Below are 14356 nucleotides of genomic sequence, written 5' to 3'. Positions count from 1 at the left end.
ATTTAATGATACGATGGGATCGAATGTAACGTAGTTGAACAGGTAACGTGTAACTTACATTAGAGTTATTTATTGACATGGCATCAACAAAACTCTTGAAATATTAAAGATGTATAAGAAGAAATAGACTTGATTTGAAGCTTTCGTGACTGCAGGAATTACTCTGTTTTTTTTCGGTAAAGTCTCAGCCTTACCTTCGCTGCCTATTTAAGGCGACTTTACTGTGTGCTTGTCTCTGTGCTGGTTCGCTCTTCTTGGATGTCTGTGTGTGTGTGTGTGCGGTCTGTATTTTGAGTTTCATACTTAACTTGCAATTTAGCAATCTTTGAAATAACGTGATCAACCAGACTATGCGTTAATTGTGTTTTGACCGACCGTCTGTGTTGCTTTACATGGTTACAAAAATTTTGCTAAACCCTGTTTGTCTGGTATGCTTCTCTCTCTGTGTCCCCTGTTGTATCTGTGTCAGTTCCCCCTACTTGGGTGTCTGTATATACATCTGAGGTTATGTGTTTCCCCTCTCCCAAATTTAGCTCTTCTGTACCTGATGATGGCTGCTTGTGTTGCAACCGAAACGTCGTACGCTATCATGTTATTTTATTATTTCTTATTTATACGTGACTTTACCGAAAAAACCAAAGAGTAAGAAGAAATAGGTTATGTCAACTTTATATTCTGTCTCATCTGAGGAATGGACATAACTTGCCAATTGGCACATGGTAAATTTGCCTAAATGAAAGTTTACAATTTTTGCTTGATTTAGTAATATTATTGGCACACTATATTCAACAGGTAACTAATAACATACTGTGCACTCCTAAAGGCCCGAGAGACCAATTGTAAATTTAAAGTATTGAGGCCCACTGTTCATATCTGTAGCTGACACCAATCTTTTATTTTAATGTGTAATCTTCCAATTATGCACAAACATTCATATAATTAGGACATGTATAATATCTGTTCTACATACGATTCTGCCTTACCTTCTAATAATATTACACTAATTAAATATTTTGTCCATGCACATGCTGCGTTTTAAAATAACGATTGCTTTAAGAGCACCTCAGATTAGCACGATTGGTTATGTATGGTGCAAAATAGGGTAAAAAGGCTTCCTCTTATTTTTAATGAAAGCATTTTGGACACGAGAATGAAAAAAATCTGTTTGTAATAACTTCTATCCACTGCTACAATACGGAAGTATTGTAAAAATAATGCATAAATGACAGTAAATTGTCACCATTGGGTTAAGTAGATACAATTATATGTTTTTCAATGTATAGTTAACACAAGTTTTGCATAGATATAGAGCAATTTTGAAATAATCTACAACACTTCTTGATAGAAACACAATAGATAGCTACTCGGTCATACCAAGTAAACATTCCCTCCGTTCCTGTTGTACACCAGATTGTGATGATACCAATCACACATTGCATTACCTCCCTCACTGCCTCGTGGCTTTGATTACAGACTCCACTGCTTGTGTGTTGACCCATGCCACGCTGCAAAGGAAAGAACAAGTCCAGCATGCTCTGAATTAACTGGTGGTGCGGGTGTGTGTGTGATTTGACTGCAGAAAGGGTGAAGGAGAGGCAGTGCAGTGCGCCCCGGGCTCCAGGGATGGCCACCTGCAGCAGATCTTGCCCCTCTTCAACTTCCAGCCACAGTTTGCGGCAGGGATGCGCCAGCGGGCGCAGGAGTTTGCAGAAGCTGTTGACCTTATTCCTGATGGTAACGATGCATCTGTCCATGCTAGAAACGCAGTTCTGTACTGCTCAAGCACGGGAATGTGCCCATTCACTAGTTACATTTAACTGAAATTATATATTTTTTAGCTATTGAAAGTGTCTGCGCTATCAAGTAAAACTGTCTATACCCACTGGCAGAGCCGGGGGGTGGGGGGTGGGGGTGGCACGTACCCCCCCAATGATCCGATTGAAATCCCTAATTTCGATCGGATTATTGGGATTTATCTATAAATATAAAAGGGAAAATGTGTCTGTTCAAAATGTTTAGCATACTTCCCGACATGCAACAAACTTGAAATTTGCTATGTGGGCAGTTTCCAGACTGTACACAATGCAAAAATTCTAAAAATAGACTTTTGTAAAAAAAGTTGTGGGGGGGGGTGCAATAATGGATATATTTTGCATGGTGAGCGGTGACGTCACATCTGTCATGTCACCCGCATGCGGCAGCGTCACGCAGTGTGCCTGCTGACGTCACGCATCCCCCCCCAACCCTCCGCGTAGGCCGTGTATCCCGCACAAATGCGCGGCTGGGGGGGGGGGTGAAATAGGTTACAAACTTTTAATTTGCTATGTGGCTAGCTCCCATACTGTACACAATGTAAAACGTATAAAAATAGACTTTTGTATTTTGGGGGGGGGGGGGGAAATGACCATGAAATGTGTGGCGTCAACGCGCATACAGGACTGACGAGAATCGATATCTGGTGAGCGTTTTTGGTATCGATTAAACGGGAATAGGCCAATTCTAAAGGAATCTACAACCTTCGATTTGCGCGATTTAAAGAATCGAATCTTGGCGTTCGAGCGTAAGTTTTTTTTAATTAATGAGGTAATGATCAAAGTTTTATTTTCATTTATATGTTATGTTTTAAAGTTTTGAGATTTTTTTTTATATATTTTTCCCAGCCGGGTACTTTCCGCTAGTTCGTAATAAATTGGCATTTTGCGACCCCCACTGCCACTGTAGCATATTATTACACGGCAGGGACTCTATGAGATGATAGTCCATAATTGGCAATAAGTAACGGCAAAGCAGTTATAAGTAACTCACAGAATTATGCGCAGTTGCGTATACAGTAAACGACTTCCCTGAAGGTATACCTTCAGCGAGCACGATGCCGATCACACATGGTTCAAATTCGACCCTCGATCGATAGCTGCGCCATCGCCGCACACGCGTCGAATAAAAACCAAGGGACAAGTCCTTACTTACTAACAACTCCTCTATCATTTTTAATTGCTGGAGGGGTTGCCCCCCCCTACCTGAAAATCCTGGCTCCACCATTGTCTCTCCCAGCAAAAACATCTAAATACTTGTGCTGTTAATTGCACAGAAAGTGCCTAAAATATCAACTTCATGCCAACGTTATTGATCGTCTAAATTTCTACTTCAATAGAATAAAAAAATAAGCAGACTGAGGTGTAGTAATTGTTGATATATGGTCCCGTGGGCAGTAAACATTGTTTAATGTCCCACTCGCATGCGCATAGTGTACACAAGTGTTTGTTCTGCTGCCATGATTTATAATTCGATATATATAAAAAAAAATCTGAGTAATTACAAAATGTATATACCTCAAAGTACATCAACACAATGCGTATTGAGTCTGGGATTACTTTATTTTGACTCGGGAGCATTTCGCTTATTAGGTGTAATGGCTCTTAAAAGCTTCTGAAATCTAATATTCAAGTAATACATTTTAAAGATACCATTATAAGTAGGATTTTTTTATTTTGACATTAACTTACATCACTGCCTAGCTCATGAAATATGCATCTCATACAGCATTAGAGGGCGAACATTGAAAATGTCTTACAAGTGCCAGTGCTGACTAACTGTATCTGGTCGACAACCAGCACAGACAGGCAGCTGGACAACGTAGCACCCTCGATTGATATTTCCTGTATTGAATACCCAGTAGGCTCTGGCCTGCCCTACTTAATGCTCACTGTGGATGTTCGTTCTGTGCAGGAGTGGTAGTCTGCACGCTTTCAATCGTCAACCTTTTCCCCTGGGACTTGCGCAAGATTCGTGATGTTGGGGAGTTGGTGCTGCTCACTCGGCTGGAGCGTGGAGTCAGACCCATCACCGTGCGCTTGCACCCTGGAAAAGACCAAGTAAGGGGTGTAGTGGTTCTGTAATTAGGAGAGTTCATTTTAATCACCATGATAAAGGCTCACTTTAATCAGAGATCACATTAGAATTATGTGCCAATGTCTGTATTCATTACCAATATTGAGGCAAATGGTTGGTATTTGGTTTGGCCATTTTATCAAGATGGGAATCTTGTTCCTGAAATGAAAATTGACCAACGAAGCTTAAAAGTGAGTGTTGATATGGAGAGCAGTTTGTGTTCGTGGCACAGGAACCACCTAAACACCAACCCTAACCTACTAGTCAATCAGTTGCTAGTTCTTGCTCCCTCACTGGCCCTAATCCTTCGTTTAACAACACTCATGGTGCTTCAGTAAGCCTAATTATTTTTTGGTTAATTTTAATGTTGGTGTTTATATCATAACGTTTCCCTCAATACATCACCCTCCTCCCATACTTGGCATATTTCTGCCACGGTGCTTCAATCTGTCTCCTTTTCAGGTAGGGCTGGACTGGGTGCTGGCAGAGTTTGACTCGATTCTGAAGCAGCAGGCAGTGGTGAGCAACATGACGGAGAAAAAGCTGTGGTGGCAGCACCGCAATGAGCTGGATGAACGCATGCAGGTTGGTCCTACCGAGGGAAATGGGGGCAATGAAGTCGTACTAACCTGCTGATAAAATTAAATCGCATGTATAGGGGATTGTGTTGAAGGGAAAAAAAAAGACTAGTGAACAACAAATGAGAAAATTAAACCGCGAATGAAGCCATTGCTGGCTCGGTCGTCGCCCGGTCAAACAGGACTGCATTCTTTGACTGAGAACCGAGACAGAAATAGGAAGTGCTATTGGAAAACAGAAAAAAATATTTAGCGAATCTGAAGGTTAAGATGGCATTAGAAACATGGAATGTAAGAACATTAAATCAATCGTGATCACTATCCTTGATGATGCGCGTACTTGAAAAGATATAAATTGGAAATGATTGGTTTCTGTGAAACTAGATGGGAAGGCAAGGGATTGTTTTATGATGATCATAGGGTACTAGCCTCGGGCGGAGAAGTTTGAAGGCACCGAGATAAATCTTGACTTAAAGCTTTCGTGACTGCAGTAATTCATATTCTTGGGTCTTTCGGTAAAGTCACGTAGATAGGTTCAATGAAAATAACAAAAAGTAACAAAAAAACTACGACGTTTCGATCCTATAAATGTGATTTTACTGAAAGACCAAAGAATATAGGCACCGAGATAATTGCATTAGTGTTGCAGCCCAAAGCAAGTCAGGCCTTCCGTAGCCTTTAACCAAAAATCTCCTTGTATGCTGAAGACAAGGATCAGGAGCAAATTTGGCGCAAAAACGATAATACATCGGCAGCAACTTCCGATGAAGAGATAGAAGTTTTGCAGTGCTATGCAGCGAGCCATACAAAAAGTCTCAAGAAAATACCTTTTGTTAGTGATGGTAAATTTCAAAGCAAAAGTAAGATCGGATTGGACTTCCTTGGGGTTGAGCAATGGGCAGATGAAAGAGGAGAGATTGTTATAACGATTGTTTAAAAAGACATGGAACCGTCTAAAAATTAGTATTACAAGAGCAGCTGAACAATAATTTATATAAAGACCTTAATCTGTGTCTCAAAAACCTCTAGGGTACTTCCCAACAAGGTAGAAAGCTGAAATTGTGTCCATAAGTAGCTTTTCGGACGTAAACAACAAGATAAATCTGAGGGGTTTTTTTTTTCATTTTAAGACCCCCAAATCTCGATTTTAAGTGTCACATGAACATGTTTGTGACATTCAGAAACCGTTAAAAATATGAGATTACCATTTTGTATAGTTTGATAGAGCGTTAAACAGCAAATAAAATTCAAGCGAGAACCATTGTTCTATCTTTTGTTTTGAGATATTTCGGATTAAAGCGGTTAGGAAAGAAAAAAATACGCATTTTATGATGTTTAAATCTTAATCATTCGAAAATGGTAAAAGATAGGAGTTTCCCCTCAGAGTATTACGTTTGTAGTGACATCACGGATGTCATTGTAATGCCGGCCCGAGAGAGCACGGTGTGCGATGTATTGACATCGCGGGCACCACGTGTATGTGGGTGCAGTACCGGCCCCAGAGGGGCTCGGTGAGCACCGACTGGCAGTGCTGGATGGCACCACGCTCTGCGTGCAGTGCCGACCCCTACAGGATAGGGTGTGAGAGTGCCGGCCATGGGAATGGGGTTACTAAGGGCCATGGCACTCTGGTTGACCCCGAAGGACACGTGACCGGTAAAGTCTACACAAGGCCCCCAGGTGGGGGCTAGGGGTGGTCACGTGTCAGGGCCGGGAACCTGCTAGAGGATTCCAGGTGGTGGTCGTGGCTAAAGGCGGAGCCAGCCGCGCCACAGGATAAAAACATGTGGGGCCAGGGTCCAGTTCGTCGTAGCTAATTCCTGTGTAATTAGTGTAGATAGCCTGGTGGTCCACCACCATAGGTTGTAATGTGTTAAGGGGTAGTACCCCGTGTGTTGGTTTAATAAATGTGTTTCCTCCAAGAAGTGCGTCTGCGACTCAGTTGAACTCTCACGTTCATTCATTTTTGTTCTTTACAGTGAGCGGTTTCCGATGGGTACCTCTTTAAATATAAGAAGTTGAGCCAAGTCGTCAACTATTTGTGTTTTTTTGCGGAAATTTGTTTTGTAGCAGTTTGTGTCTGATCGTCGATAAAAGATAAAAATAAATCATATCAGGTTCATTATATTTTTCGATTTAAAGCTTTCGTGACTGCAGGGATTCATCTTCTTGGTTCTTTCGGTTAAAGTCACGTAGAAGGGAAATAATAAAATAATACAAATAAAACGTAACAATAAAAATAAAACATATTTTATTATGTTTTATTATTTCCCCTCTACGTGACTTTACCGATAGAAATAATAAAATAATGAAAGCCAACAATAATGATAAAAATAAAACATATTGTATTATTTCCCTTCTACGTGACTTTACCTGAAAGAACCAAGAAGATTCATTATATTTATTGAACTTTTGCCTGGCGAAGAAAGGCTTTATGAACTAGTTGGATATAAAAGGAAAACAATGTACGGGTTGAATACAACAAACTGACCCGAGATATAAAACGAGGTTAAAAAGGGGCAAACATAAGGTGTCTAGAAGCAGAAGAGTATGCGAACAGGGTTGGTACCCTAATATCTTACAATTTCACTTTTAAAATAAATCTGGTAGACACCATAAGTGGTGATTGCGGTGTGTGTGTGTGTGCGCGCGCGCACAGCGGCTGTTGACGGCACTGGAGGAGCAGGTGCTCGGCTGCTGGAAGGGGCTGCTGCTGCCACCAGTGATGCGCAGTTCCCAGCTGGCGGAGGTGCTGCACGAAGAGGCGGAAGCTCTGAAGCAGCTTCTGTCAGACAAATGCCCACACATCAGCTATGAGCTTCTGCAGGTTGGTCGATTTGAGATGAGTCATTGATGAACTGTGTTTCCAAGGTAGTGTTAAGCCCCACTTACCTGATGCCATTTTGGTATTTGGCTTGTTCTGTGGCAGCAATACCTTCAACTTTAATGACAACAATACTTGGTAGACATTTGATTTGTATTCTTCAAGCAGATGAGACTGAAGAGACTTTCTTAAAGAGGTTATGGTTTACAAAAAATAAAAAAAATTCAAATATATGCTTAATAAATTGCAGTCCGAGTAGAGATATTTTCTTAAGTACATGCATTGTCTGAAATGGACATACTTGATTGGTTTTATCTCTTTTATAGCACCCTGAAATTTCCAACATCTTGGTGCCCAGAAAAATAAGTGCATTCGATAATATTGATGTTAAAGTAGCATTTCCAAAGTATTTAAAAATGCAAATAGTTAATGACATCTCATTGTCCAACAATGAACAGTTAAAAATGTCACTTTTTAAGGCCAACGCACAAATCGTGACATGACATTTCTGCATTGCTTGGCCGCGTGAGTGCAGGTGGTCTTGTCCGCGGCTGACAGCTTGAGCAAGAAGAAGCTGCGTTCACTTGCCGATGCTCTGTGTCCCCACGAGGACTTCCTGCCGAGGCTGCAGGAGGCTGTTGCCCGTATCCGCAGTACCCGCATTGCTGCTGCTGCCGCCGCCACTGCTAGCACCACCCAGCATCCAGGCTCCACCGTCCTCATCCTGGACAAGGTGGCCACTGAAACTCAGCCTTGCGCATCGCACTCATGCTGGTTTTGTCACTGATGCAGCGGACAGGGATTAGACTGCTGCTCGTAGTCGACTGCCTTATACAGGACATTGCAGACCATTTTAATCGGTGTTGAATCCCAACATCAGCTGTTTGTCATTTACGTTTCTGGGTCATCTGATGGATATGAGCTTGAGAGATGCAGGTAGACTAGTGCTTTTAGTTTTTTGAAAATAATAGTACTAAGAGCGCAAAATAGGCAAAGCTCCCCAAAGGTGGCTATCAGCCAGTGTTGGAAATGCCACATTCCTATGTTGGAGTCCGGTCTCACTTAATGTGTAGCCACTCTTGTCCGCATAAATATTGATCCGTGTTGACCCCCAAATCAGGTTAGAATTTGGAACCTTCCAATCGTGAGTTGAACATTCTCATCTCGGCACCGCCGACTGAATTTATCAAGAACACATGAAAATGAATATTCTCATTACGCTTGACAAAGCACATGGTAATCACCTCCCCAATAACATAGGTGACGGATTTATAATTTGCCGAAATGTAGAAAACCTTAATTTGTATATTCCTGTGGATTCTAGATAACCTGGGTGACAATAGTGCTTATTTCACATTCATGGACAACTTTTCAACCCTTTATTAATCCGAGGTAGACAAAATGAGCACCACATTTTGTGACGTTAAGTGTTATTGTCTTTGTGAGTGACTGGCACTTACCAAATGAATATAAAATTTCCATCACTATCTTGGGCCCATTAACAGAGATGAACACTACAGTGCCCATTTGAGGTTGAGGAAAAAGCAAAATTAGTTTCCTCCCCGTGGTGTCACAGCAACCTTTGTGAATTAAATAATGCAGCTTTAACCCCATCACACTAATAGCCAGATCTTGTTAAATTAACATTTAAAATGTTATTGCATATATCAAATGACCACTTGCTACCCTGTAGTCCAGTACTACCAGCCTCCAATGATCCTGACTGGTGTGAGTGTGGTGTACATACGAAACCACGCATAATTGGTGTGCTTCACGTTCTCCAGTAACCTTCCCCCACCCTGTGCTCGGTGTGGATGGGTCATCTTGAGATCCAGGTAGCACAGCCAGTGTCTCAGCTTGTCTCTTGCAGTGATATTTGGATACAGTTAGGAAAATAATTGTCTGCCCAATATTAACAAAAAGAGAATACAGAAAAAAACGAAACGGTATTTATTTAAAAAATTACGAACGTTTTTTCAATTTCAGTGCAGGAAAAACTACGACTTTGCTATCTAATAACAGCTGCAATAATGAGCACAGTACAGGCGCATTATGGTGCCCAATTTAATATATTTGTGTGTTTTTATGCATGCATAAGTGTCCGAGTGTTGTGTGTTTATGGTGCATAAGCTTATCTGTACGCATGCACATATGTCCACAGAACCTGCAGAAGCTGCCTTGGGAGAACATTCCCCTACTGCGAGCAAGTAGCGTCACACGCATGCCCTCTTTGGCCTTCCTCCTCGCTTCCGCGCTCTCCACCAAGGTGTCACAATGCCCACCCCCCCCCCCCCCCCCCCCGGAGTGCTGATACACTATTTGTACATGAATAAACGTAATAAATATAGCAGCTTACAAACTCCAATGTGTTCACATATATTTTGTTTTTGTGTCTTTATCCCAGTACGTGAAGAGTAATGTTTTTAATTCCAAAGTGGACGTGCGGAACACATTCTACCTGCTCAATCCACAAGCCAATTTGTCCAGCACGGAGAGCACTTTCCGGGACTGGTTTGAAAGGTTCGTTGTTCATTTGAATTTAGTTTAGTGCATATTTTGAAGCTGTCACTTTTAAAATAAAATCTTTATTTACTTTTTCAATATAGTGTTTAATGTGATGAGCAATTGCACGTATGCTTTCTTTATTGTTTTAGGCTTTTATAACTTTTCAACTTATGTGTTGCCATTCTGCAACCAATCATGATATTGATGATGATTTGTTGTTTGTCCCGTTATATCTCCCTTTAAACTTGGATTTCATGGGTCTGCAGTGAAAAGGACTGGGAGGGTGTGACAGGAAAGGTCCCAACAGCAGAGAAGATCCAGGAAGTTCTTACCAAGAAGGACCTGTACATGTAAGAAGTATTCAAAGCCTTGTATAATAACTTGAAATGTTACACTGCACACAATACACTGACACTTTGTAATGAAATGCGTGACAGTGTAATGTACATGTATTTGTGCATTCAGCAGCAGGATACTTTGCTAGACTTGTTTCTCAGATTGTGATCAAACCAAATCATTTCCCTAAATATGCGCGCAATGCATTGCTTAAATGCTCAAACATGTTGGGGTCATTCAGTATGAGGTAGGGTTGGATTATATTTTAGAATTTAAACTTTGCCCTGAAACTTTAGTAAAATTCAGTCAGAGGGGCATCTTTAGAAACAGCATTGCAAGGTAAGTGCAATATTTAGTTGAAGTGAATCTATCATAGTGAGCATAAGGCCTTTGTAATGAGTATAAAGTCGCAGGTTTTTTTTCCGTTTGACTTTAATTAAATGTTTTTTGGGAACACACCTTGTGCGAAGTTCAGAAGTACAGCAGAGTGTAGCTGTAAGATTGACAGGCCACATCACAAGTCCACATTACAAACGTGCATCTCGGCCCACGTGTGCAGTTATGCAGGACATGGGGCGGGAGCCCAGATCTTCAAGCCACACGCGATTCCGCGGCTCGACTGCCGTGCTGTGTCACTACTCTTCGGTTGCAGCAGCGGCGCTCTGGCGATGCGCGGCACCCTAGAGGCGTCGGGCATTGCCCTGAACTACATCATGGCTGGCTGGTGAGTGCACGTGACATGGAAAATATACTCTTCCCTGGAGGCTTACAGACTATTGGAGCAAGTGTTCATAATAATACGCATCTAATAAGGGCAACAAGCACACGATGGCGGTGTCAGTGGCCAGCAACTTGCCCAGACAGATTTGTGTCCCCAGTGCTGATTCCTGACACTGTACTCGGTGCTAATACAGGGCTGACTTTAACTATGGCAGGCCTAGTACAGGTTCACACACTAATTTCCACTGATGTTCATAACTGGGAATCAAGCCCAGATGTCCAAGATTGTAGCTCAGTGCACGAATTACTGTGCCACTGCTCACACTTGCATTTTATGGAGAAACAGAATAGTGTGTTATTTATCAGAGGTCGCTATATTAAGTGCCAGTTCGTGTGAAGTCAAGTCGTATTATGGAGATAGTCTCCTCCTCGATAGGAATCTGGAATTTCCATGACTTGTTGAAGGTTCATACTCTTAGGTTTTTTTTCCGGTAAAGTCACGTAGGTAAAATAAAAGAAAAGAAGAATTAAATCACGACGTTTCGGAGGCAACAAAAGGTTTCTGTCTTCAGGTGGAACAATCACAGCAAGATCGCTGCATCAAGTGGGGAGGCTCTGAGAGCCTTGAGCTTAAATACAGGTTAAGGGGGGGGGGGAGGAGCCAAGTAGGGGACATTGATGGGGTGCGGGGCTAAGTTAATCCGTCTTTTGTTATGTTGAGGGTGCGGGGGATGCGATGGGTCACTGCACGGGGGCAATGGAAAAATGAAGACGGAAGTTTGCGTTGCCTCCGAAACATCGTGATTTAATTGTTTTCTCCACCTGAAGACGGAAGCTTGTGTTGCCTCCGAAACGTCGTGATTTAATTATTTTATTTTATTTTACCTACGTGACTTTACCGAAAAAAAAGTTAAGAGTATGAATCCTTGCAGTCACGAAAGCTTCAAATCTAGAATTGTTGAAGGTTACCTTTAGCACGAGTGATAACCAATTGCCTGCTTAAGCAGCCATGCTGTTAATGTAAACAGTTTTAAAAACACATACTTTGCATGCCACCTCATACCGCTTCATCTGTGTGCAGTCCTTGCATTCTGGGGAACCTGTGGGATGTCACGGACCGCGACATTGACCGCTACATGGAGGCACTGCTGCGCACGTGGCTGAGTGCACCGCCTGGAGCTTCCATCAGTGAGCACATGGTCCATGCACGCCAGGCGCCACGCCTCAAGTTCCTCATTGGGGCAGCTCCCATCCTCTATGGCCTGCCTGTCCTGCGCAGATGACCTCCCTGGATGGTGCACTTCTTCTCCTCCTACCATCCCTTGATGTGTGTACCACGTGCCACATCTTGACCTACTTTTATCAACTTGTCCTCCAATCCCTTGACTGGTAGCCGAGACTAAAAACAGCAAAGCCGAATGAAGACGGTCATATTGAAAGCCATATGGAGAAAATTGTTTAAATGGATGGGGTTATACCAAAGGATTCATGGCAGCTTTGCAAAAAAGCTTATCAAAAGCTGCACATGAGATTTACCTTTCCTAAGCACACAAAAACATACCCATATGTGTAGTGTATTCAGATACCCTATCAAACGACAGGCAAATAACATTGGCTCCTCATAATAAAAAGTGTTGTTTTAGGAGAATAAGAAAATCATACATTATACATGGATAATTGTAAAGGCAAGGTGTTCATTGTTGTTTTACCCTGGGCACTGCATTCTACTTTTAAGCAGTGCTCTTCACCTCTTTAGACTCTCTCCTTGGTTGTGTTGTCACCACCCCTAATGCTTTGCAATGGCTGTAGTGGTGTGGATTCATTGAAACGATGAGGTTAGTCTGGCAGGCAGTTATTTCCCTATAGCTGGAGCATGAAATAATGAGCACTACATCTGCTGTTGATACTGCATTGCATTAATGGTACTGTGTCCTGGGGCTACCTGGCTGTTGGAGTAATATGACCCCTATGCTCACACTTAAAGGCCAAACATCTTTCACTGCAATGCTCTATATGCAGTGTTAATGTTGTAGGTTGTCACTATGACTAAATAACATGTTTGTAGTGTATGTGTTAGTTCTACAAGAGATAGTCGATTGGTATTAAAAAAAAATGCATTAAATTTCACGTAAAAATGATCAAAGCCAGTAAAAAAAGTAAAATACGGGGATCCCAATTTGCCACCTAACTTGTTTAAGTGACTGAATTTTCAACCTGTTTTGTTCGTTTGATAACCGAACATAATGGAGAGCAGTGTGAATAGTAGTTATGTAGACCACATCACTTTGTTGCCGTTATAATTCTCTGCAATCCTGTGGTGTTTCAAGGTCTCCCTGTAAAAAGGGCTATTAATGGGCACGTGTCTCATTATTTTTACCATCAATCTGCAAGTGTGCCATCAAGGCTATCAAGTATGATGCTGCCTTGCATAGTTCACAGCCAGGATTCATGTAGCAAGACTGAAAATGGATGTAAATTTGTCATGTATTTGATTTCCGCTGTTACATCCAGTATATCTGTACACGATTGCTAAGATCATTTTATATCACCAAATGTTTTGATTTGTGTGAACTGAAGTAATTGTGTTGCATAGATAGGTTCTTTGTAAATAATTCAGGTAAATGCCATATTTGTGGTGCTATTTATGTAAAGTTGATGGTGGTATAAGTTGTGATGCCCTGTTTTTTTAAACCAGAAATTGACAATTCCCTCCAATGAATACAATGTTGTAATATTTTAATAATAAATTAATGTTTACTTTATCTTTGTGGTTAACTGTAATTTGATATGTATTTTCGTGACTAGTATTCACAACGAGCATAGGAAGAGGACATGTGGGAATCCTGTTGCAACATTTAAATTTCTCATGTATGTTGAATTTTTGCACCGTATGGAGCCAACTGCTCATCGGAGGTGCGGGAAACAATGAAGCCAGTTGAACACCTGGCACAATATGGGAATTCATATTCTTAGCTCTTTCGCTAAAGTCACGTTGAAGGGAAACAATAAAATAATAAAATATATATAAAACAATAAAAATTCTCACGACGTTTCGACCATAACACAAACGGTCGTCATAGCGTGAACTGTAATGTTTACTTGCTTTGAAAAATCAACTTTGTGTTGAAATTGGCCTCCATAGGTTCCTGTTCTTATCTCAATGTCATATTTCCAAAAGTTATTTTGCAAAAATGAACAAAAGCTACATTCTACACCCTTATTGATGACGATAACACTTGAAAATCAATTCAATTGACTTCCTTAAAGATCCAAAAAGATTCCATTGAGTCTCATGCTTGTTATTCAATTGTAGTGGGTTCCCACGGAGACCAGAGATGTAGCTTAGAGGCAACACGTTTATTGAAATATCGTAACAAGGCCCCTTTACCCCCGCTACCTGGGGAGGTATGGCCTCCGGGCTGACGTGCCCTATCACTGGGACTACGGGCTCTGAGTCCTCTGGCTAAGGGTGACCTAGGGGAGGCTTTGCTGACCCGACCCAGCC

The 14356-nt window shown here is 41.6% G+C and overlaps 1 protein-coding gene across 1 annotated transcript in view; it reads left to right on the top strand.

Annotated features, from left to right (window-relative positions):
- ESPL1 (extra spindle pole bodies like 1, separase) overlaps positions 1 to 13613 on the top strand; it is a 41091-nt gene extending 27478 nt beyond the window's left edge. The window contains exons 20-29 of the mRNA XM_076068151.1: positions 1580 to 1734; positions 3727 to 3872; positions 4351 to 4473; positions 7126 to 7293; positions 7826 to 8023; positions 9452 to 9556; positions 9695 to 9810; positions 10062 to 10145; positions 10691 to 10855; positions 11933 to 13613. Of these exons, the coding sequence (XP_075924266.1) occupies positions 1580 to 1734; positions 3727 to 3872; positions 4351 to 4473; positions 7126 to 7293; positions 7826 to 8023; positions 9452 to 9556; positions 9695 to 9810; positions 10062 to 10145; positions 10691 to 10855; positions 11933 to 12134 (1462 nt within the window). The 3' untranslated portion in view covers positions 12135 to 13613. The remainder of the gene's footprint in view (positions 1 to 1579; positions 1735 to 3726; positions 3873 to 4350; positions 4474 to 7125; positions 7294 to 7825; positions 8024 to 9451; positions 9557 to 9694; positions 9811 to 10061; positions 10146 to 10690; positions 10856 to 11932) is intronic.
- The last annotated feature ends 743 nt before the right edge of the window (positions 13614 to 14356 follow it).

This window comes from Petromyzon marinus, chromosome 19 (assembly GCF_048934315.1).
Source record: "Petromyzon marinus isolate PM22_M1 ecotype Great Lakes invasive population chromosome 19, UKy_Petmar_22M1.pri1.0, whole genome shotgun sequence".
NCBI lineage: Eukaryota > Metazoa > Chordata > Hyperoartia > Petromyzontiformes > Petromyzontidae > Petromyzon > Petromyzon marinus.
The sequence above is the reverse complement of the archived record's forward strand: the minus strand, read 5'-3'. Positions and strand labels throughout refer to the sequence as shown.